General features: G+C 41.6%; 1 protein-coding gene across 3 annotated transcripts in view; it reads left to right on the top strand.

The window, feature by feature from the left end:
• The first annotated feature begins 113 nt into the window (after window positions 1–113).
• Window positions 114–26,116, top strand: part of CABLES1 (Cdk5 and Abl enzyme substrate 1) — a 118,417-nt gene continuing 92,414 nt past the window's right edge. Inside the window, exon 1 of one of the 3 annotated variants that reach the window (XM_038389399.2) lies at window positions 114–878. In XM_038389399.2, the coding sequence (XP_038245327.1) occupies window positions 292–878 (587 nt within the window). In that variant the 5' untranslated portion in view covers window positions 114–291. Of the gene's footprint in view, window positions 879–15,228; window positions 15,409–26,116 lie in introns of those variants that run through there. The other 2 variants (XM_038389398.2, XM_038389401.2) reach the window with 2 other exon arrangements.

The following is a 26,116-nucleotide window of genomic DNA, read 5'->3' as shown; positions in this document are numbered from 1 at the left end:
CGTGATTGCTGTGTTATGGCAGGGCGAGTGCACCTATAACGACTGCAAACACGGCCCGAGGAGAGAGGCAGGGAGCCAGGCAAGGCGGGGGGGGGGGGAGGTAGGCAGCGAGCCATCCATGCACACACAGCCAGGGGGAGGGAGGGAGGGACGGCAGCATGCCAGGCAAGCCACCGCTCCCTCGCCCTGCCTGCTAACCCTTCTCCTCCGCAGCCCGCCCGAGAGCCGCTGCCTCGCCGCGGCGACTGCCTGGGGGAGCGGGAGGAGCAGGGAAGGAGCGAGACCCAGACAATGGCGGCGGCGGCTGCCACCAGCAGCCCGGGCAGCGCTAGCAGCACGTTGCAGCGGCCGCCGCTGGAGCCCTGCTTGAGGAAGCCGCCGCCGCCGCCGCCGCCGCCGCCGCGCATGGACCCCCGGCGCAGGCAGGCAGCGCTCTCCTTCCTCACCAACATCTCGCTGGACGGCCGGCCGCCGCTGCCGCACGAGGAGAGCGGGGCAGAGCCGGGCGGGGGCGCCGCCAAGGCGGCCGCCGGCAGCGCCAGGGCTCGGCACAGCCTGGGCGCCTTCCAGCCCCCCGCCGCGGCAGCGGCTCCGCAGCAGCCGGGCGGCCCCTGCGGCAGCGGCCGGCTCTCGAGCCCCCCGGGAGCGGCTGGGGCGCCGCCGGAGGAAGAGGAGGAGGATGCCTTCGCCAGCGTGCAGGTGCCGGCAGCCGCCTTCCTGGGCTCGGGGACCCCCTCCGGGGGGGCCGGCGGCAGCAGGGGCCGCCTCAACTCCTTCACTCAGGGAATCCTGCCCGTCTCCTTCTCCAGACCCATCCCGCAGGGCTACTGCTGCCTGGAGCAGGGCGGCCCCGGCGCCTTGGAGCTGCAGCGGTCCCGGTAAGCCAGCCCCGTGCACGCCCCTCGCCTCCTTGCGCCGCGCGCGAGGCCCCGGCTGCGGCGTGCACAGGGCACCGCGCGGGCCGGTGGGTGACACTTGCACGCGGGCAGGCGACACTGACCCCTAAAGGTGCCAGAGGGGACGGGGACGGGGACCCGGAGCTAACTCCAGCCAGGGCGAGCAGCACCCAGCCTGCGGGCTGGGGGCTTTTGAACTTAGTCCGGGTCCCCTTGGCACACCCCTTAGTTCTGGTTTCAGCGGGGCCAAGATCGTATTGTTCATCCAACGCCCCCTTCCCCGCTGAAGTTCTGTCCGCCACCGATTAAGATATGTGCAGTTAACGCTTGTTTCAGGGGCTGGTGCCCCGCGCTCAGGAGACCCGTCAATGCACATTTCCTGGCATGTGAACATCTGTGCAGGCCAGGTTAGAGAGCAGATCAGATACAGGGTTAAAAATAGCTGTTGATAGACTGTGGGAATCGTTAGGGTGTCATTGGGGCGGTGACAGGAGAAAAGGCCTGCTAAGTTATTGCCTCCCCTTTTTCCATTCATGGGTAGCAGGCATTTGTCTGTTCTTAACATTCATCTGGCATTTTTAACAAGCTGACCTAAGTAGCCCTGTCAGTTTGTGGGGTTCAGACACAGATCTGGATTTTGAAATATTGATCGGTGAGGTTTCCCTCCTCCCTGTCCAGTGTAAACATTCTGTTTACCTAATAGAAAGGTTAAGAATTGCAGGGTTGTAGTAACCCCCTTGGGTAAATGAGCCAGACATGACAGTTCTGTGCCATTCTCAGGTTAAGCGCACATCCTTCCTTTAACCTCCATGAACATTTTCAGAGTTGAAGCATTTTCTTTTAGCATGCACATTGAGCAGATGCTCAACAGTTAAAATACTGTCATTTGACAGGGTCTGGGAACCAGTAAGGTGAGGGATAATGACAGTCATACTGGTGTAAACTGCAGTACCACAATGGAATAGGTAAACTTCTTGTAGTTGTGGCAATTTATGTCCCATCAGCTGGAGGCACCATGGAGAGAACAAATAATTATTTTAGTATATGAATGTGGATATTTATATGGATTTAGCTGTGTCATGCTGATTAATGCATTCACTGGTAAATTAGCAGGCAAGTTTTTCAAAGTTTTACCCTAAATGGTTCAGGTTTAAATTCATATATATATTCTTGCCAGATATCCTTTTTTTATACTTAGTGCAACATTGGTTTTCTTATAAATAAATCCAAAGTCTTACCCCCTTGTTTTCTCATTTGTGTAAATGCAATGGACTGAACTATCATTCTGAGTGCTTTCTAGACAGACTGCTAACACAAATACTATTGAAAGACCCCGCTCCAGAGTCCACTTTCCATTGACTTCAATGATTGGACGTCAAAAAATACATGAAAGAAAAGAGACATGGTAACCCCTTAAGCAGACCCTTTATCTACAGACACCACTTTTTCTTATGGTGAATGTCTTACCACTTTGTGCCACTGGTTATTAGTTTGCCCTTTTAATGGACTCTCCCACAGAGAAGAATCTCGCTTGCTTAAATATTTCTAAAGACATCTACTAAGAATACTCAACCATGTACAAATGTATATGTGCATTATGGAATAAAAGTATCAGAGATACACAATAATCCTCATTCGCTTAATATTCGCTTAACAGTCTCCACGTAAAAGAATAAATGGACACAAATCAGACATCAAGAATTATAACATTCAAAAACCAGTTGGAGAACGCTTCAATCTCTTTGGTCACTCGATTACAGACCTAAAAGTGGCAACTCTTCAACAAAATAATTTCAAAAACAGATTCCAACGAGAGACTGCTGAATTGGAATTAATTTGCAAACTGGATACAATTAACTTAGTCTTGAATAAAGACTGGGAGTGGATGGATCATTACACGAAGTAAAACTATCTCCCCATGTTTATTCCCCTCCCCTCCCCACTGTTCCTCGGGCGTTCTTGTCAACTACTGGAAATGGCCCACCTTGATTATTACTATAAAAGGTTCCCCCCTCCCCCGCTAGTAATAGCTCACCTTACCGGATCACTCTCATTACAACGTGTAGGGTAACACCCATTGTTTCATGTTCTCTGTGTATATAAATCTCCCCACTGTATTTTCCACTGAATGCAGCCGATGAAGTGAGCTGTAGCTCACGAAAGCTTATGCTCAAATAAATTTGTTAGTCTCTAAGGTGCCACAAGTACTCCTTTTCTTTTTGCGGATACAGACTAACACGGCTGCTACTCTGAAACCTGTTAATATCTTAGGTGTCACAGTGGAGTAGGGAAGAAACTGGAGGCAGAAACTGTGCTTCTCCAGACCAGCGTAATTTGCCACTCCTACATTCCCCATTTGTCATGCTCACTTCTTTCTATTTCTCCCATAGACTTAGCTAAGTAGACTTTGACTCTCATGCTTCAACAGTTTATAAGGGTAATTGATCATAAAAGTACCATAGGCTGCTGTAGAAACAGCCTTTTAAGGGTTAGCTTTAGTGGAAAAATTGGAGCTCTACCAGATGAAAGTTGTCTTAATACTGTATACCCCCTGTCCTTGATTTGATCTGAATTGTAGTCATAGCTTTCTGAGGTCCTTTTACAGATGTTGATGCTGAGGTAAGCCTCCAATAAAATAGCTGCCGGTGATGTACCCTATCGAACCCAAAGTTTCAGTCTAGTTCTAGTCTTCATCTATAGTTCCTCCTTTGATAAGAGTTCCTCCATTTATTTGAAAAAGAAATGTTCTGAGCAGTGCTCTGTTACTGTTCAAAATCTTATGCAAATAAGATAAATAAATAAATTTGTTAGTCTCTAAGGTGCCACAAGTACTCCTTTTCTTTTTTGTTCAAGAGAAGATTTTCTCCTCACCCCTGTTGTTCTCCTTACTGAATAATAGTTGTATTAATGCTCCTGTAAAGGCTTACTCGAGTCCCAAAGATCCTTCTTATTTTTCATTGCATGCACATGTTGGCCCTATATTATAGACGGGACATCTTCCTCCCGGCTGAAGAGATCTGGATGGGACTTCTTCAGATCTCATCTGTGTCACTCCTTAACTGGACTCCTCTGATCTTCCTGCCAACCCCTTACACCTCTTGTTCTGCAATGTTTCCCTTCTCATTTCTGTGCCTGCTTGGTTGTTTTGTTTCCCTCCCCAATGCATACAGCTTTTTATATTAGCTTGCTTGGAAAAGTTGGAGATATAGCAAATGAAAATTGTCCGTTGGCTGCATACCCGCTTATTCAATCTGCCTTGTAGACTGCATTATCTAATCTAATAGGTAATCAAGATTTCTTACGCTAGGGGGAATCCCCACAGATCAGGGTTTCATAAACCAGCTCAGTGTTTAATGTTGCAAAAGCACTGGTTATGAGGCACCTTGTAGGTTTCACTTTATTCTGCATACAAATAGCAGAGTTGATTATTGGAAAGCTGAGAGAGAGATCTGAACAACAGCTCCAGCAATATATGGTACCAATCACGTATTGGCCCTCTCCGAGATCTCCATGTGCTTATGTGGTGCACCCAGATTTATAGATTTGAAGTTAGAAGTGTTTTCTCATGCAGTTGCTTCTTCTTGGGCTAAATTAAGCTCTGGTGTAAGTAGGATGCCTGGTAAATTTGGCCCTGGGCTTTGTATCACGTGTGTGCTCTTTAGTGGCAAGTTTTCCCTTCAGTTACACCTGTGCAGCCATGCTGACTATAGTGACGTTGCCTGGATGTAATCTAGAGCAGAACTTGGCCCACATTGAATATATTGCCATTACAAAATGCACATGGCACCTTTCAAAATATCTGATAAATAGATAATATAATTATAAAGCAGCACCAACTTGACTACTGTAGCTTGCACACAGTGCATAAAGGTGTCCTTTCAGAGGTCTTATATAAGCTTTTAGGCTCAAGTATACATTATGCACAATGAACAGCCATTAGACTATCCCTACTTACAAATTATCCACTAGGTCCTACTCTTACAAGAGAGCTACATAACAGATAAATCATATGCATGCACATTGCTGACATAAGCCCAAGCACAGAGTTCAAGTGAGACCTTCTGCTGTTCAGTTAATGGTGAGAAAAGAGCCAAATGCTCTGCATATGGCCTTCCACTATGAGCAGGATGACAGAGAGAGAAAAAAAATCACTGAAATTGCCCAAAGACAGTCATTAGCTCACCTGAAGGAGAGTCATTAGGCAGTAGTTTTCAGTGATGAGAGTATAGGGATTAGAAAGGAGTGGAGGAGAGTAAAATAAAGTGTTCAGAGAATTTCTTTGTATTTGCTTTTTCCCACTCCCCTTGTGGCAGACTTGAGTTTGATCTGTCATTTGAAAGACTAGTTCTCTGTGCTTAGACATGCACTTTGTTATATAGTAACACGAAATTATTTTCTATTACAATATCACACAAGACATGCTATATGATATTTTTGTTTTCAGTTAGTTTTCAGAAGCCATTGTGAACATATAATCAGTTTCCTGCCTTTTTTGTTTGTGTTAGCAGTTTCAATAATTGCATACTAGTTTATATTTAACAAGGTTATCATTAATGTGGTTTCGGTTTCTGCTGTACATTTATTCACGAGAAAAACTATACAAGAACATGGAGCTGCTTGCTGTTTGGACGCTGATATATAATTATGTGTAAAAAGAAAAGAAAGAAAAAACTCTAACCCTGATTTTAAAGTTGGCACATAGTTGGCACATAGACAAGATTAACTTGTCTGGTGCTTAAGGTATTATTTATTTTAAATGATCTGTTAAACAGATGGCTAAAAATGGTAGACCACTTGAGATATAGAGCCAGATACTGCCATCCTTACTCATGTAAGAGCATCTCACTCTTCTGGTAGCCCCATTGGGCCTGTTTATGGAGTAAACATGAATAAAGGTGGTAGAATCTGGTCCTGAAACAACAAATGTGATTGCTTTTCACTTACAGCTAGAGCATTTACCTCCATAGTTATTGATGAAAAATAAACATTGATATTTTATTCGGTGATGTTGCCCTCTGTTGTGTTAACTTCAGTGGAGTAATTGGTCCAGACAGTAGGGTCCTCTCATAATTAAAGGCAAAACCAAACCCTTTTGGGGGACTCAAATTGTAAGAGACTAGCATATAGATTCTGTTATTCTTGAGGATTGCTGGCATTAATGACCAGATTTGGGGTTTAAACTTCACTTTTCATCACATTTGCCTTTCTCATCATAGTAGGATGAGGGTAAGGAATTACTTCTTGGACAGCTGATACTGGAAAAGGAACAGAATGGAACAGATGCCAAGTAATTGAGCATTGTTCATTTAAAGAGACACTCAAGTAGTTCTGGCCTGAAATTTAATTTACTTTAAGAAGGTATATTGTTCAGCTAAAGAAAAATCAGATTTATTTCCATGTTTTAGTAGCTATCCGGATTATTTTTTAACATTAAAAATCTAGTTTACTTTTCATTATTTGAAGTTCACCAATATTGTTTATCTTCCAGCTCACTCAGTTTTGGACAATGCTGATAGGAGTCACTTTTATACTCAGGTTCTCATGAACTAGCACAGTGCTCGGACGTTTGGGTAGCAAAGTCATGAACTGGGAATATTTTAAAAACCAAACAAAACCAGTTTAAAACATGAAAATGTTTATTAATAATGGCATTGGTCATTTTTAATTTACAGACCCTATTTTGGGCCTCCACTAAGTAATAGTCCCTTAAAAAAAGATGGGTAACATCATTAGAAATTTAGATACTCACCAAAAAAAACCAAACCAAACCAAAACAAAAAGCCCTAGGTGAGTGCTAGAGCTGCAACAACCCATTAGGGGGCTGTTCAGGAGCTGAATCCTGGAGTTCAGTTTGCAAAGGGTTGGCAGTGAATCAAACCTGTCATGTTTGCTTGAAGGTTTGAATTAAGTTAACTTGAACCTTGCAGCGGTTCTCAAACTTCATTGCACTGTGACCCCCTTCTGACAACAAAATTACTACATGACCCTGTGTGGGAGTGGGGCCAGATCCGGAGCCTTAGCTCCGCCGTCCCGAGTGGGGGAAAAGGGGTCCTGAGCCCCACCACCCCAAGTGGGGAGGAGCTCGGGCTTCAGTCTAATGCTGGCTCTGGCAACCCCATTAAAATGGGGTCATGACTCACTTTGGGGTCCTGAACCCCTGTCATAAATATAAAGGGAAGGGTAAACACCTTTAAATCCCTCCTGGCCAGAGGAAAAATCCTTTCACCTGTAAAGGGTTAAGAAGCTAGGATAACTTCACTGGCACCTGACCAAAATGACCAATGACAAGACAAGATACTTTCAAAGCTGCCAGGAGGGAAGGGGGGGGGACAAAAGTTCTGTCTGTCTTTGTGATGCTTTTGCCAGGAACAGAAAAGGAATGGAGTCTTAGAACTTAGTAAGTAATCTAGCTAGGTATGCATTAGATTCTGTTTTGTTTAAATGACTGATAAAATAAGCTGTGCTGAATGGAATGTATATTCCTGTTTTTGTGTCTTTTTGTAACTTAAGGTTTTGCCTAGAGGGATTCTCTATGTTTTGAATCTGATTACCCTGTAAGGTATTTACCATCCTGATTTTACAGAGGTGATTCTTTTACATTTTTTCTTCAATTAAAATTCTTCTTTTAAGAACCTGATTGCTTTTTCATTGTTCGTAAGATCCAAGGGTTTGGGTCTGTGTTCACCTATGCAAATTGGTGAGGATTTTTATCAAGCCTTCCCCAGGAAAGGGGGTGTAAGGTTTGGGGAGGATTCTGGGGGGAAAGACATTTCCAAGTGGGCTCTTTCCCGGTTATATATTTGTTAGATGGTTGGTGGTGGCAGCAATAAAGTCTAAGGGCAAAAAGGTAAAATAGTTTTGGTATTTTAATGGTAAAAATAAGCTTAGGGGGGTTTCATGCAGGTCCCGACATCTGTACCCTAGAGTTCAGAGTGGGGAAGGAACCTTGACACCCCCAGTTTGAGAACCGCTACTTTAAGGAATCCCATAACTCCTTCGTACACCTTACACTGCTGCGTTTGAGGGAGGGTAGATTTTCTAGTGGGCTCCATTTCCCCAAGGTGAATGGCCTCCTCCTCAGTCTTGAAGGAACAGTGCTCTTGGGGTTAAAGCATAGACTTAGACACAGGAAATTTGGTTTCTGTTCCCAGGTCCCACACGTGCTGTGTGTCTTTGGACAAGTTCTGTGAAGCCTGATTTTCAGTAGCGCTGAGTTCACGTAGGCCCTTTACCTCCATTTCCTCTTCTGTAAGATGGTGATTGTACTTGTGTATGTCACAGGATAGTTGTTTGATTAAATTAATATTTGCAAAGTGCTTTGAGGCTCTGGGATGAAGAGCGTTAATATTTTGCACTTGTATACTTGTTGCACCTTTGTGCTGAAGGCAATAACCCACAAACTCCTCAGGGGTTTTGAGGAAGGAGTCACCCACTTCCTTGTCTCCGTACTCATGGGAACTCTTCCTATCCCCCTGTAGCAGTTACAACACTAAGATCAGGAACAGGGATGGTACCTCTGAAAATTCCAGAGCAATTAAATATAGAAAGTTGAGCCCCATAATAAATGATTGCTAGAGAACCCCTCTGAAGTAAAAAGAAAAGGAGTACTTGTGGCACCTTAGCGACTAACACATTTATTTGAGCATAAGCTTTCGTGAGCTAAAGCTCACTTCATCGGATGCATTCTCACGAAAGCTTATAAACAAATTTATTTGAGCATAAGCTTTCATGAAAATGCATCCGATGAAGTGAGCTGTAGTTCATGAAAGCTTATGCTCAAATAAATTTGTTAGTCTCTAAGGTGCCACAAGTACTCCTTTTCTTTTTGCGGATACAGACTAACACAGCTGCTACTCTGAAACCTCTGAAGTAGCTGATGGTCACCATTTAGGTACTGGCCTCAACTGAATTACAGAATGGAAGAATATTTCAGAGTGGCACTGCTCTCTACCAAGGTTAGTTTTGAGGACTTTCATTGCCAGAGAAGCATATGAGAAGGCAGCAATGGTATGTAAAATGATTGAGACAGCAATTGAGGTCAGACACAGCTATATATTTTTTTTCATTACAGTACTCATTACAACTTGTAATGCTCTTTTGATGTATAGCAGTTGAAAAGCTGTCTATAAATTTGAGTTTCATCCAGCAGTCTAGGAGAAATAAAAATCAGTCCATCCATAATACACATTTTGTAACTTCCTTTCCCTTCCATATTTATTGGGAATGGATTAGGGGATAGCTAGGGGAAAAGTTAGACAAACCTCTCCCATTTTATTATGCAAAACAGTGCTATCAAGTCAAACAGTTGTGCTGTTCTACTAATGAGCAGCAAGGTTTATTTTAGTATAACAACTATGATGCCCCAGCTGATATATACTGCCAGGGTAATGGACTATATCAGCTTCACAAATGCTAATAAGATAAAAGACTGGAAATTAAGGGAAATAACCACATCCTGTAGAAAAGGCTCCACTCCACCAAATTCCAAAGCTTTATTAGGGCACTCAGTAAGGTTCAGTTGTCAAACAAAAGAATGACAAAAGACAGGAAAAATGTACAACACTCAATTATTGTCAAGTCAGTATGGGAACTAGAACAGATTCTAGTATATGCAGCCATTATAAATCAGACTGATCTCTTTATTTAGCCATTACAGATAAATAAAAAAAATCATGGGAATTTATATTAATTCATTTCTAGATCATTTAGAATTAGGGCAGTCAAGCAATTAAAAAATTAATCACGATTAATTGCACTATTAAACAATAATGGAATACCATTTATTTAAATATTTTTGGATGATTTCTACATTTTCAAATATATTGATTTCAATTACAACACAGAATACAAAGTGTACAGCGCTTACTTTATATTTATTTTTGATTACAAGCAGTGATGAGCTGCTAAAATCTTAACTGGTTTCCTCCTCACCCCACGAGGGGTACGTTGCCCACCCCCGCCCCCCTGGACTCCTGCCCCATCCAACCGCCCGCATTCCTTGATGCGCCCCCCCCAGGACCCCTGCCCCCCTCCCCGTCCCCTGACTGCTCCCAGAACCGGGCAGGAGGGTCTTGTGGGCCATCATAGTGGGTTCCCCCCCCACCCCTAAGAGCCAGAGGGACCTGCCGGGGGGGAGGTGGGGAGTCCCAGGGGTGCTTACCTGGAACAGCTCCCAGGAAGCATCCGGCAGGTCCCTCTGGCTCCTAGGGTCGGGGGAACGGCCGCTCCCCCCACTGATCACATCAAAAGTGGTGCCTTAGGCACCGACTCCGTGGGTGCTCGGGGGCTGGAACACCCATGGGGGAATTTTGATGGGTGCAGAGCACCCACCGGCAGCTCCTGCCCCGCGCCTGGCCCCAGCTTCTCACCTCCGCCTCCTCCCCTGAACGCGCCGTCCCACTCTGCTTCTCCGCGGCCCCCCCACCCCCGGCTGCCCGCAAATCAGCTGTTTGGCGGGAAGCCGGGGAGGGCTGGGAAGCAGGCGGTGGCTTCCCGCTCAGGATGAGGGTGGCGGAAGTGAGCTGGGGCAGGGAGCGGTTCCCCTGGGTCCCCCTCCCCGGTTACCTGCTGCGGCATGGGCGGCCCTCCTTGCCCCCCCCAGCTCACCTCCACCTCCCTGGGCCTGAGTGCGAAGCCGCCGCTTGCTTCTCAGCCTGCCCCGGCTTCCTGCGCAAACAGCTGATTCACAGAAAGCCTGGGGGGCACGGAGAAGTAGAGCGGGGCAGCGTGTTTAGGGGAGGAAGCGGAGCGGAGGTGAGCTGGGGGGTGGAGTGGGGAGATGCAGAGCACCCACCAAATTTTCCCCTTGGGTGCTCCAGCCCTGGAGCACCCATGGAGTCAGCGCCTAGAGCGCCATTTTTGGCTGGTTAAATTTAGAAGCCCTTTTAGAACCGGTTGTCCCTCGCGGAACAACCGGTTCTAAAAGGGCTTCTAAATTTAACAACCGGTTCTAGCGAACCGGTGGGAACCGGCTCCAGCTCACCCCTGATTACAAGTATTTGCCCTGTAAAAAAAAAAAAAAAAAAAAAAAAAGTATTTTTCAATTCACCTAATACAAATACTGTAGTGAAATCTCTCTACCATGAAAGTTGAACTTACAAATGTAGAATTATGTACAAAAAACTGCATTCAAAAATAAAACAATGAAAAATTTTAGAGCCTACAAGTCCACTCAGTCCTATTTCTTGTTCAGCCAATTGCTCAGACAAACAAATTGGCTTACATTTGCAGGAGATAATGCTGCCCGCTTCTTGTTTACAATGTCATCTGAAAGTGAGAACAGACATTCACATGACACTGTTGTATTCCACATTTCAAGATATTTACGTGCCAGATGAGCTAAAGATTCATATGCCCCTTCATGCTTCAACCACCATTCCAGGGAACGTGTCCATGCTGATGACGAGTTCTGCTTGATAATAATCCAGCAGTGCAGACTGACAAATATTCATTTTCATTATCTGAGTCAGATGGCACCAGCAAAAGGTTGATTTTTCTTTTTTGGTGGTTCAGGTTCTGTAGTTTCCGCATCGGAGTGTTACCGTTTTAAGACTTCTGAAAGCATGCTGCACAACTCATCCCTCTCAGATTTTGGAAGGCACTTCAGATTCTTAAACCTTGGGTTGAGTGCTGTAGCTATCTTTAGAAATCTCACACTTGTACCTTCTTTGCATTTTGTTAGATCTGCAGTGAAAGTGTTCTTAAAATGAAGATGTGCTGGGTCATCATCTGAGACTGCTATAACATGAAATATATGGTAGAATGCAGGTAAAACAGAGCAGGGGACATTGAACTCCTTGGGGGATAGTTGTGTCACAAATTTAATTGACGCATTTTTTTTTTAAACAAGCATCACCAGCATCGAAGCATGTCCTCTGGAATGGTGGCTGAAGCATGAAGGGGCATACGAATATTTAGCATATCTGGCATGTAAATATCTTACAATGTCAGCTACAAAAATGCCATGCAAGTGCCTGTTCTGACTTCCTGGTGACACTGTAAATAAGAAGAGGGCAGCATTATCTCCCGTAAATGTAAACAAATTTGATTAGCTGAACAAGAAGTAGGACTGAATGGACTTGTAGGCTCTGAAGTTTTACATTGTTTTGTTTTTGAGTGCAGTTATGTTAAAAAAAAAAGAATTCTACATTTGTAAGTTGCACGTTCATGACAAAGAGGTTGCACTACAGTGCTTGTATGAGGTGAACTGAAGAATACTATTTTGTTTATCATGTTTACAGAGCAGATATTTGTCATCAAAAATATACACTTTGATTTCAATTAAAACACAGAATACAATATATATGAAAATGTAGAAAAACATTCAAAATATTTAATAAATTTCAATTGGTATTCTATTAACAGTGTGATTAAAATGGCAATTAATCACGATTAATTTTTGAGTTAATCGCATAAGTTAACTGCAATTAATTGATAGCCCTATTCAGAATACATAAGAATCTGATTGAACCATTGTTGATCAAACAGTGTTAGTATTTGGTATAACTACTCACGTGTGGATTTGTTAGTTAACAAAAGTGTAATAGCAGGAACATGGCAGGAGCTGTGTTTATACTGTATACCTACATGCTCAGATAACTGTAAACCTTTATCCTTCAGCCTCAACTCTCTGAAAGTATGTTGCTATCCCATATAATCGCTTATCATATCAAGGGTTAGTATGCGTGTGAAAGTATGAGAGGTGTCAGGGGAAGGGAGGGGATAACTGAAGAAACTCTGACAGGTTTGCATATGTAGCTTGTGTCTTGTGCCTCCATTCCCACTGGTGAAGTTTCTCTTTGCCCTCCTCTTAGTAGCAGCTAGGCTGGTTCTCCTTGTTTCCAGATGCTTCTTTGCAATGAAGTTCCTGGAGATTGGTAGAAGCAGCTGGAAATGAAGAGTGGCTAGTACCATGGGGCCCACCAGCTCTCCATGGACCACAGTTTGAGAACTGTTGTCTTAAACTGACAACATCAAGAGAGTTACAGATGAGGGTGATTTTTAAAACTCGCTCACTCTAGTGGAGACTATACCCTAATATCTCATATATGAAATTCACAATTTTCCCTTTCTAAAAAGTTAATAATCCTCTATAATCCAGTGAGTGCCTTGTTTCTAGGAAATAATACTCAAACTGGATTATATCTGATCTTTTTTCAGAGCAGTGAGAAATTTGGCTATAGAAAGTCAGAGTGGAAGAGATGAAGTATTTAAAACTAAGATTTTAACAAGTCAGAGCCAAGTCTTGACTTCCTTGACTTCATCTGGAAATCAGTGGGACTTTACAGGAGTAAAGACTAAGAGACTAAATCATGATTTCACAATTTAATCTTACACCTTTGCATTTAACTGTAATACTGACATTTGTACTCACACCAGCTGATCCCATGACAGACATGTTATTACACACAGCGTATCCAAGCGTGGAATTTGGTTCAGTCTTGCAAGTGCCCTTTGCATAGAGCTCCCGCTGAAGCGAGTGGGAATTTCACAAGATCAGGGCTAGTAATACAACAGGTGCAGTTAAAGAAAACCAGACATGTTTGAGTGTAAAACAGGTACTACTAGCATGGGTCAAGACTATGCAACTTTCATTTTTCTCTTCCACCCTGTTACAACTTTGGCCACCTAATTTTATAAACTTGCACTTTGAATAAACATCTTAATCTTTGTGTGATTATCTGAATGGGTCTCAGTCTCCAAATCTTTTGAGATTCACCCTCCACATTTTAAAAAATAGGTTTTCCTAAACATGTCTTGGGTGGTGTAAGAAGGTTTGTCTCTTAAGGCCCATATCCTGAAGACTTACCTTTATTCTTAATGGTACACAGTGCTCCTTTGTGTAGAATTAAGCACATAGGTAAATCATTTCAGGATTGCGGCCTTGCCTGAGAATACCCTGCCAAATAGAAAAACTTGGTGCCTGTATTGTTCCAAGTTAAGACACTAAATAAAGAATGATAAAGTCATTTTTGTAATTGTTAATATTGCATTGTGATGGTTTTATGCTAGTGGTTTGTAAAACTCCTAATACTTCCTAAATCAAAGACAATTTCAAAAAAGAGTAGGCTTTCAAATGAATACTGTTAGGATAATTGAGAGGAACATTCAAGACAATAGTGCATAGATTTACAGTTTGAAGGCTGTTTTCATATACAAAAGAGCTAGAAACATTAATAAAGAAAACTTTAGATTTTACATAACAGAGGAAAATTTGTAGAAAGGACATCTTATTTATTTCTACTACCTTGTCTGACACTTTGGTGATATAAGATACTTGAAAAAAATGGAGAAGGGCAAAGTTATTTAGCCATCCTTTCTCCTTCACTAACCTGCAAATAGGACATTTTTTATACTTAACTGTACAACTCAGTTTACATCACCAGCCTGCGAACAGTAGTAGGTTCCAGCCACCTTCCAATTTGTACGTGCAGCTTGTGGTCATTTTAGTATGGAACATATCCCCAAATTTTCTCTGCAGGGATACTTAGAACATCAGAACAGCCTTCCTTCAATGTGCTCACTGGTGAAGTAATGGGTTAAATCACACATTACAGTAGGACAATATAAAAGTTGCTATGTTCTCACCATGGCATTTTTAGTGCACAAACAGCACAAATATGGCCACCCTGTAACAATGGGATAATGTGATGTACCTGCTTATTTTGTGCTTGATTGAGCTTATTAGGCTTAAGTAGAGGGCAATTCAGAATCTCACCACTCTGAGGAGCTCTGGGGGATACTGATGGTTCACAAATCCCCCAATACACAGGCTGAGCCATCCAGATGGTGATCCCTGCTCCATCCGGTGCACCTGACCCATTGTGTGTGTGTGTTTGAGTGGGGGAGACTGAGAGGCTCCTGTTTCTCCTCACCCCCAAAACCAATCTGCACCATCTAGGGGCATATAGAGGGGTAGTGGCCTTATCCCACCCTATATCACACACTTCAGGCTTCTAAGAACATAATGTAAAACAAAAGGTGAGTTGAAGTTCTGTTTTGAAAAGTGACTCACCAGCTTTGCTTCCCATACATTTTTAGTCATATCTGCTTACTTAAATGCCAAAAAGAATTTACTTCTTTTCACTTACATTAGTCCTGCAAACCCAACGAAGCTAAGGGAAATAAGCTGCATTTGATTCCTGCAGGCACATCTGCAAAATCATTTACTAATTTTAAATCATTTACACCTGTGTAAAACCTGTGTTGCTCATGTGCCATTGAGAGCGTAGTCTGACAAAGGGGCATACACAGGTGTTAGTAAGAGTTTGTTTGGCCTGTAGAATATTTTTCTAGTATTGATGCATGGAAGGAAATAACCCAGTTTCACTTTCAGAGCTTAGGTGAAGTTTGCAGAACCGGCAGCTAGAAAAAAAACTTCATTTTCCCCTGAAGTGCTGAAAATAATCAGACAACATAGAGCAATAAGATACTTTCCAGACAGAGTAAGGAGATGATAGAGGAGTAGTCTTCAGATACTGCAGTGATGAGTATGGGATAAAGACCTCCATAGGTGAGTCCAAAATGTGTGCTCATGAGCCACGTATTAAAGATCTGGGAGACTTATTGTCTGCTTTTAATAACCTAGAAAGAGCTTATGTTAAAATTGCTAACAAAGGCACAGTTATGTTTTTAAGAAGTAGCTCAGATGACTATTGAGTGTCTTTCACCTTTTGTAAAAAGAACAGGAGTACTTGTGGCACCTTAGAGACTAACAAATTTATTTGAGCATAAGCTTTCGTGAGCTACAGCTCACTTCATCAGATGCATGTAGTGGAAAATACATCTTGCGTGTGTCTTTGGAGCCCTTTAATTCTGCTAGATTTACTCACACAAAGCAAAAACCAGGCTTGTATTTAAACAGTACCTCAGTTTCCTTCTGGAAGGGATGTATGAATGATTAAGAAAAACCTGATATAGAACTGGAAATTGTTAATGGCCTCTCTGACTGCTTCAAAGACCATAATCACAATAATAAGTATCCCAAGGTGACCTTTCTTTCTCGTAGATCAGTTTGAAAAGTCCATGTAATTCTTTGTGACCTTGCATTTGAATGAAGTGCTTTCATGTTTTAAAATGCCATTCCAAGCACCACAGAACTCATGAACAACTTTCCAAACAATGAACTGTCTGCATACATTTTGATTTCAGGGGAAATTTTGATATGAGGATTTCAGTGTTAAATTAAAAAAAAAAAATTAGGGCTCATAATTAGAGGACCAAATTTTATCATTTATACTTTTACATCACCATTGGTACAAGTCTTAATATAGTGAAGATATTGACATGGTATAACTGAGGGAGGAGTTTTAATGAGTAAATTTAAAATATATATATTTTGACTGTCCCTTTAAATGGGCACTGTGAAGGATGTTAAGACAAAATTGTTCTTTACTAACCTTGTGTTTTTAAATTAAGAGATTGTGTGTGAGATTAAGCGTGATGCAGATGGACAAATACTGTGTGTTGTTATTGCATACAATATATTGACATTTTTATAAGAAATATTCTTCCTGCAGGGTTCAAAGAGCTACTGTTCAACTTGCTGCCTGCATCCATGAGGATTCCCATGCATGTGTGGGGGTTTCTATTTGGATCAGGTTGCGAGACTGTGGTCTATATTTGGGCAAATGCTAGTGTTCAGAGAGGAGCTCATACAATTTTTTAAAAATAGTCACTCAGGATTATAATTGAAATTTAAATGTAGTGTTTTTGGGGGAATAGAGCGATGGAAGAAACCTTACCAGCAACTCTATGTTGCATAGACCAGGACAGTATGAAAATAAGTAAATCTCTAGACAAAGAGCCAAATCCAAATTAATTTATCAGCATGTAACTTACACCTCTACTTCTTTCTTGTGACATTCTGTACCCCTAAAGCAACACCCCCATACTTACCATGGTGATATAATTATAATTTATATGAAATACATCATAAGGAGTATCATTCTAAAAGCCTTGATCTGTTGAACATTGATATCCTTCATTTACAGGGTGGCTTAGGGAGGCTAGAATTTGGTCTGCTTTTTAAAAGATGCAGTAGGTAATATTTCAGGCCTTCAAGTGACTACATATTTTGAATATCTTTTTGTATAAAGGGACATGACAGTATTTGAGGATTAGGGTATTTTTAATGTATCAGCAGTGAGTTTGTAATGTATATATTTATTTTGTAGTGTGCCCAAGAGTATTTCAGCTCTCAGTTTGTTTCCTGTTTACTTATGCTTTAGAAAAGATGCAGCTCTTGACAGACTTCCTGACGCCTCAGATCTTCATTTCCAGCTGTAGGCAAAATGCTGGTAGTGATGATTTGCTGTCACTTTCCCACCCTCCTCCTAATTAGGAGTGCACTTTGTATTATCAAGACAAAGACATCAGAAAGGGGAGCAATTAAGGCTGGACTCTCCTCTGAGACTTAGGAACTCACAATTTGGGCACACCTAACACCCCAAGTATCTTTGTAAATCCCACCCTAAACCAACAGGCATCTTTTGTGCTCCCACTTATCCACTTGCCATTCCATAATGTAACTGGAATTTCATATGTGAGTAGCTAATGGTGATGATGGTAAGCTTGAACCTGCTTTCATTGAAATCAACAACAAAATTCTTGTCAAAAACAGGGAATAGGCTGGGCCCTGTATGCTGTAATGATTTTCCTGTTAGCCTATATGTCTGAGAATTTTCAGAGGGGAAAAAACATTTATATCAGTAGGTCTTTAAAATTATGATTTCTAGAATTTTGTCAGCCAAATTTTGAGGAGATATGTAAGGTGGTAAAGGTTTGATTCCCATAGATCTTGCATCAACTTTCTGATATGCAAGATAGTTTAAAGCTGGGGTAATTTACACACTGGAGGAGTGTGACGGGTTCCCCAGGGTGCAACCTGGCACTGGGGGACTGCTGAGCTTTCTGTCTTACCAACCTGGGCTCCCTCTCACACTGTGATACTGTGACAAGCTGCTAACCCCTCCAGGTCCTGCATTCACACAGCCATCCACAGGCAGGAACATACCCAGCTGTGTTACATGAATCCTTTTGCCAGCCACTCATGAACCAACACTAGACAGGCTCCAACCAATTCTCCCCAGCCTAGGACCCCAGAGCTGGACCATCTTGCCCTGGTCAGAAGCCTGACCAGTACAAGTTTATTACCCAGTCTGCCCCTCCCTGAATGTGTAGAGGACGTGCACCAGTTTTTGTTCTTTGAGCAGATTTTCCATGCACTTCAAGCAACACACTGTTTTAGGTAAAAATATAAAACAGATTTATTAACTACAAAAATAGTATGCATACAGTTTAAGCACTTAAAATCTATTTGTAAAGTGGATTACCTAAGAAATAAAAGTAAAAATGCAATCTGAGTTCTATAACCTAGACAGGATTTGAATCAAGCAGTGTCTCACCCTGATAGACAATACAAGCAGGTTACAGATCTTCCACACGCAGATTGGAGATCCCTTCAGCCTGGGACCTGCCCCCCCAATTCAGTCTCTTTCTCCAGATGTGTTTCCAGGTGTTGAATTGTGGGGGGAGGGAGGACAAATGATGATGTCACTTCCCCTTTTATACCTTCTTCCAGCTTGCTGGAAAGATCTTTTGCTGTGACATGAGTCAAATAGCCTTCATTGTATATGTGCTATTTCTGAGAAGTTTCCATTGCATACAGTTCCTGGGATAATCCTTTTGAGTGTGTATATTCCCCTTAATGGGCCATCATCAGTTTCTGGCTGCCCTATTGTTATACCTGAAAGACTGGTTGTTGGTGTTTCCAACTTCACAACATATTTTGGTAACACAAAGAAAAATAGGTTTCAGAGTAGCAGCCGTGTTAGTCTGTATTCGCAAAAAGAAAAGGAGTAGTCTCTAAGGTGCCACAAGTACTCCTTTTCTTTTTACAAAGAAAAATGTAATAACTTCACATACAATGATAGCATATACAACTTAACAGGATATCAGTGTTCAACAGATCGAAACTTTTAGAATGATACATCATAAGGAATGGTTTCAGAGTAGCAGCCGTGTTAGTCTGTATTCGCAAAAAGAAAAGGAGTACTTGTGGCACCTTAGAGACTAAAATTTATTTGAGCACAAGCTTTCGTGAGCTACAGCTCACTTCATCATCCGACGAAGTGAGCTGTAGCTCACGAAAGCTTATGCTCAAATAAATTTGTTAGTCTCTAAGGTGCCACAAGTACTCCTGTTTTTATCATAAGGAATATTTCATATAAATCATAATTATATCACCATGGTAAGTATGGGGGTGCCAGGGTGTTGCTTTGGGGGTACAGAATGTCACAAGGAAGAAGTAGAGGTGTAAGTTACGTGCTGATAAATTAATTTGGACCTGGCTCTTTGTGTAGACATTTACTCATGTTCAAAATTAAGCAGAGTAAGGCAGCAAATGGGGGTAAAATTCTCATTGGAAAAGGTTTTTACTTGCTTTGTGCAAGTGTCAGGGACTGTACTAGGTGCAAAGGAGTGGAAGATCAAGCCCACTTGGCCTGATTCTCTGTTGTCCTGCATATTGTGTAGGCATTTGCATCAGTGCAAAGTGACAGCATTTTACACTCATTTTCACTGGTGTATGTTGTCACACTGTCTGGAGTAACTCATGAGCATGAGTGCCAATCTATAATTAGATTTCACCAACCAAGTAGCAAGTGTGAACTCCTAATGCACTGTAACAGCCTTAACATAGAGTCAGAGACTGGGCACTCTGGTCTGTCTTACCACCCAAGCAAGCTGGTCTTTGAGATGGATGGCTCCTTTATACCAGAAGTCACAATCATAGTCAGGTTACTCCCAGTCCCAAAGGACCAGTCACTTACCCCAGGTCAGTTGCACCCAGATCTCTCAAGGACAAGGCTTGTAGTCAGTCATGTAATAAACTTAAAGATTTATTAACTAGGAAAAGATGAAAAAGTTATTTACAAGGTTAAAGCAGGTAACACACACAGAAGATTTACAGTCTGATTCCAAAAGATAACAGAAACTTCTATAAGCAAATTCCATATGTCTTTTAGGTCTAACGCAGGCAAAACCACCAGAGGTCTTTTGCTTATGCTTAGTGATTCTTGCTCCTTTGGAGTCCAAGCAGCAAAAAGAACCTAGTTTCTCCTTGTCAGGGTTTTTCAATCCCCTTCCCCCTAGAATCCAAGCTGATGGAATGAGTTCATGTGTAGGTCTCCTTTTCCTGGAGGGGGTTAAGTGCAATTAACACTTTTTTTTTTTTTTCTTTTGATGTCTCAAAGGCACATTTGGTTTCAAAGGTTTTCTTATTGGGAAGAACTTAACATCTTCAGTAGGAAGCCAGCATTTGTATTAGAGAAGGCTTCTCCGCTGTTGGAGTTACACAGAGGTTTACAGTGGAAATAGGGTGACCAGATAGCAAGTGTAAAAAATCGGGACAGGGGTTGGGGGTTAATAGGTGTCTATATAGGAAAAAGCACCCCCCCAATCGGGACTGTCCCTATAAAATCAGAACATGTGGTAACCCTAAGCGGAAGCTCAATATAATTTTATATCGGGGCTACAGCTGTTGTAAATGAGATCAATACATGTAGCATCCAACAAGCATTTAGCCAGGTCTAAACATATTCTTATCAATTTAACATCTATTTTAGCAATAACATACAGATGAACCCGCCTGGTTTCCAGCTATGCATCTGTCAGTGTCCAGTAAGACCTGAGGCCTTGGCATGAGTTGGCACCTGGTCTGCCTACATCACATACGTGACTACATGTAGTATAGGGCAGAGAATCAGGTCTTTTGAGTCTAGGGAGAGTCTGAGTTCCATGTTGGTGTAACTTCATCCTTCAGGGCCACATCATCGTCCTCCTTTAGTCTTTTTTTACTTATTTAGATTCCCTTTTGGATTTGGTCCCATGAGTGTGGTACAAATCATTTACCTTCAGTATTTTCTACTGGAAGTCACTGGTTGTCTTCTTCCCCAGTGGAGCACTTGAACAGATTCTGAAAAGAGACCTTGGCTTTCACCTGTCAGATTAGAGAAGTGTGCATCTATTTTTAAATGGTCCAGATGTTACTCTTCACATTTTCATTTAATAGTATAATAGTTTGAATTTAAATAGAATCTCATTGCTCCAGTCTTTCATGAGAAAGAAGTTCTTCCTATGGGGATTGTTATGAAGGATGAAACAGAAAAGAAAATTCAGGAATTTTTGGATAACATGATGCTGGTGTCAGTAGACAATTTTGACTGATGTGAAGGCTTGTCCTTGAACACAGCACAATTTGAATCTTGTTCTCTGCAACTTATAGAAGAAAAAATGTGTAGCGCATGGGAAATAGTGGTCTCTGTTCTTGATGGGCTTTTAGCTCTGGTAAAGTATATCAAACTTCACTTTCAGGGTGAAGAGGGAATTAAGCGATCAGGCAAAATTCTGCCTCTATTGACAATATTTTTATATATTCAAGGACCACATAAGGCAGAATTCTCTCTTTTAGTCAAACAAAAGATCTTTAAGAAAAATGAAGATACAGGTTTCCAAGTGTGGCAACTTACAGTACTGCCTCCCTCCCAGCCACTTCTGTTTTACTAACACCATTTATTTACACTTTATCCCTTTTCCCCATGCAGATGTAAACTGAAATTGGCAAGTACATTGATGTTTGCTAGTGTTGTATCAACCAAAGATTTTTTCCCCCCAAGTAATGTTTGTTGTGAACCTCTTATTTGTTCCCAAGTTAACTGCTTTTGGTTTAGGTTTAAACTTGTCTTTATTTGTACTCCCTTTTGGGATGGTTAAAATGAAATAGACTTTATAACACAACAGTATATTGGATGAAAGTGTTTGTGGTGATGTATGCTGTAGACCACTGAAAAGAAATTTGTTTTTCAAGGATACAGTCAACTAAAATTCACACTCCTCTCTGAAAATGTTTTACCTATTTATGGTAACATCTTGGAACCCCAATCAAGGGTTAGAGCCCCGTTATGCCATGCACTGAACAAACAAATACACAGGAAGACAGTCCCCTGCCTCAGACTTATAACCTAGGAGTCAAAAGGATGCAACAATTGGATGAAAAAGATGTTTTGGTAAAAAAATTAACAGTTTAGCAGAAAAACAGAAGTTTTAGCTCACCGCATGACTAACCAATGACAGAAAAATTAGTCCCTAAAACAATTGTTACATATCAAAGGCAGACACTAGCTATAGTATTGGAGTGCATAGTGATCATTGTGTTTTGTCTACACAGACACAAACTCATTACTTGTTGTAAAGTACATCTTTGAGAATGAAGGCACCATGTAAAATTTACTCCTTTCAGAGCCAGAAAAGTTCTTTATTGTTTAGGCCTCAACTTGTGAAAATAAAATGGACTAATTGAGTTTCACTGTACATTATAGGGAAAATATTTATGTTGAGTTTTTCTTCTTATTTGAGACAACAATAAGTTTAGAAAAAATTTCCTCAGACTGCAATGAATCAAGATCAGGAAAGAAAATGCTATTGAAAAAATTGTTTTACTTTTTCTAGTTAGGCTGATTTATTATTTTTTTTAAACAAGCTGCTGTTTTGTTTTAAAAGAAAATAAAGGCTATTACAGACAGAAAATTGGAAGTTTAGAAACAGCAATTAAGAGAAAATACCCAAGAGGGAGGAAATCTCCAAATTCTTTTTATAACCCTGGCAAAGGTAATTCAGATGATGATCTTTTAGCTTTAGCATCTCCCATTTTATTTTGTTGAACTTGTATAGCCTATTACACTGATGTCAGGACCAAGTAGTCCAATATCATTTTCCCTTCAACTTCAGTGCTGAGTGCAGCTAGAAGAGCAATTTATTGCTGTGTGAATGCATTTGGCATGTAGACAACAGGTGGTAAAATCCAGGGATCAGTGTACAAATTCTTTGTCCCTCTGCTATAAGCCTCTCTTTAGTCTTCTTGCTGATGCCTGCTTTCAATAATGAAGCCTGATTGCTGGCACATGGCATATTTTGCCATCAGATTTTTCTTGTTGACATTTTCCTAACTACACTATTGGAGTCTGAATGGCTCTGCAGAATTTCTTGGAGCATGTTGGCAGGACCAGAGTTGTTACTGTAATGTGTGGTGGATTTTTTTTAATGTATTTTACTTCAAACAGTGCTGCATATTCACACTACATTTGACCTTGTACCTTACCAGCAGGGACATTTGTTACATTAGTAGGTAACTAGACACAGCTGATAAGGCTTGCTAGCTGCTAAAATCAATTTTTTACTCCGAGACTGCTGAAACGTTATAAATCCCACCTCAGATTGTAAGTAACTTTTCTAATGAGCCACCCCACAATAAAGGGTGTCAAGTTTGTGGATATATATGGGATATCTAATTGAAAAGATGAGAAATTGGAAAAAAAGCATTAAGTCTCTCTCACATCCCTTCTCCACACACAAATTATTCTAGCAAAATAATCCATATAATAGGCCTGATTTTACCCTTATGTCGGTATAAATCAGGAGTAACTCTGTTGAAGTCAAGTGTGGGTGAGAGGTAAATAAAGTCCACTTCATTACTGAACACAATCCTTTATATGGTGTAATAATGCCTGCAGAACATTCCTTTTGTCCTTTTACTTTTAAACAATTACTCACATACATGGGTATAATTTCATAATGAATTGAAAAATATGAGTAACAAAAAATCTGTGCTACAATCATGCAGCTCTTGTACTTGTAGACAAGAGAAGAGGGACATTTATAGAATGCAAAAGAACACATTATCTTTTGGAAAGAGTATTATTTGATTAATTGCCTACTTGACATCCTTTGTGCAGATAATGCATTTGCAACAAGAGTTCATGCCCTGTACAGAGTTTTTGTTTGTTTGTTTACTATTTCTCATTAAATTGTGCAATCAGTGCTGGCACAGGTAAAGCTCCCGCTTGTGTTTGACTCATTGATATGGTATTATAAATAGGAAACTATGCTTTGTGAGCATAATCCAATTAAGCAATAGTTTTGTTGATCAAAAACTTTCCTCCTTACCACAAAACCCTCATGCCTGTGGTGAAAGCTCCTATGTCTGGGGGAAAGTGTTTTGTGACACATTTAAAATGGACCTCTTGCCCTGTCTACAGTTTTTATAATGCTATAAGCTTTACCAGTGAACAAGTGTCTCTTTCTTTTCTGCCTGTGTTTATTCAGCTCGAGTCTGTGAAGCTGAATACACTGTTAAAGACACAAGTCAGATGATCTAAGCTGTGTGGAGTTATAAAAGATATGCTTCACATTTTAAAAAAAAAATCAACTATCTTTAAGATATAGCAGAATTGTTACCTACACATTGAGAGGCTACAATGTCTAGTTTGCCGTTTTAATTAAGTGTAATAAACATAGGCACACTTTCTTTATTTTTAAAAACCTGATTAAAAGTGATCTGTTGAGTACTAATTAGTAATGTGAAACTCGGTTGTTTTGGGGGGAGGGAGGTGTTAGTTGTATGTTTTGTTGAAAAATATTTTATAAAAAACAGTTGTGCAAAAATCATCCCCTTCGAACAGTTAACACATGTTCTTAACTGTGTTTGTGTCAGTAATCTATTGACATTCCCTTTTTAAGTTAGTCTGACTAATGTAGGGCCTTAAAGTTAAGCAGATGCTTAGCTGGTTTTTGGATCAAGGCCCAACTCACTAAAGTTTTATTAACATGAGTACCTGAAGTCAAGGGGAATAAAGATATTCACATACCTAGAATCCTATTTTCGACGTCTCAGACTCAAGGAATATTTCCAACACACCTCTGACCAACATATTAACCCACAGAGACCTTCCTGCCAACACTACAAAAAGAAGGATTCTGGGTGGACTCCTCCTGAAGGTCGAAACAGCAGCCTGGATTTCTACATAGACTGCTTCCGCCGACGTGCACGAGCTGAAATTGTGGAAAAGCAGCATCGCTTACCCCATAACCTCAGCCATGCAGAACACAGTGCCATCCACAGCCTCAGAAACAACTCTGACATCATAATCAAAAAGGCTGACAAAGGAGGTGCTGTCGTCATCATGAACAGGTCGGAGTATGAACAAGAGGCTACTAGGCAGCTCTCCAACACCACTTTCTACAAGCCATTACCCTCTGATCCCACTGAGAGTTACCAAAAGAAACTACAGCATTTGCTCAAGAAACTCCCTGAAAAAGCACAAGAACAAATCCGCACAGACACACCCCTGGAGCCCCGACCTGGGGTATTCTATCTGCTACCCAAGATCCATAAACCTGGAAATCCTGGACGCCCCATCATCTCAGGCATTGGCACCCTGACAGCAGGATTGTCTGGCTATGTAGACTCCCTCCTCAGGCCCTTCGTTACCAGCACTCCCAGCTATCTTCGAGACACCACCGATTTCCTGAGGAAACTACAGTCCATTGGTGATCTTCCTAAAAACACCATCCTAGCCACTATGGATGTAGAAGCCCTCTACACCAACATTCCACACAAAGATGGACTACAAGCCGTCAGGAACAGTATCCCCGATACTGTCACGGCTAACCTGGTGGCAGAACTTTGTGACTTTGTCCTGACCCATAACTATTTCACATTTGGTGACAATGTATACCTTCAAATCAGCGGCACTGCGATGGGTACCCGCGTGGCCCCACAGTATGCCAACATTTTTATGGCTGACTTAGAACAACGCTTCCTCAGCTCTCGTCCCCTAATGCCCCTACTCTACTTGCGCTACATTGATGACATCTTCATCATCTGGACCCATGGAAAAGAAGCTCTTGAGGAATTCCACCATGATTTCAACAATTTCCATCCCACCATCAACCTCAGCCTGGACCAGTCCACACAAGAGATCCACTTCCTGGACACTACGGTGCTAATAAGCGATGGTCACATAAACACCACCCTATATCGGAAACCTACTGACCGCTATTCCTACCTACATGCCTCTAGCTTTCATCCAGATCATACCACTCGATCCATTGTCTACAGCCAAGCGCTACGATATAACCGCATTTGCTCCAACCCCTCAGACAGAGACAAACACCTACAAGATCTCTATCATGCATTCCTACAACTACAATACCCACCTGCTGAAGTGAAGAAACAGATTGACAGAGCCAGAAGAGTACCCAGAAGTCACCTACTACAGGACAGGCCCAACAAAGAAACAACAGAACGCCACTAGCCATCACCTTCAGCCCCCAACTAAAACCTCTCCAACGCATCATCAAGGATCTACAACCTATCCTGAAGG

The sequence above is a fragment of the Dermochelys coriacea genome, chromosome 2 (genome assembly GCF_009764565.3).
Source record: "Dermochelys coriacea isolate rDerCor1 chromosome 2, rDerCor1.pri.v4, whole genome shotgun sequence".
NCBI classification, from domain to species: Eukaryota; Metazoa; Chordata; order Testudines; family Dermochelyidae; genus Dermochelys; species Dermochelys coriacea.
The sequence above is the reverse complement of the archived record's forward strand: the minus strand, read 5'-3'. Positions and strand labels throughout refer to the sequence as shown.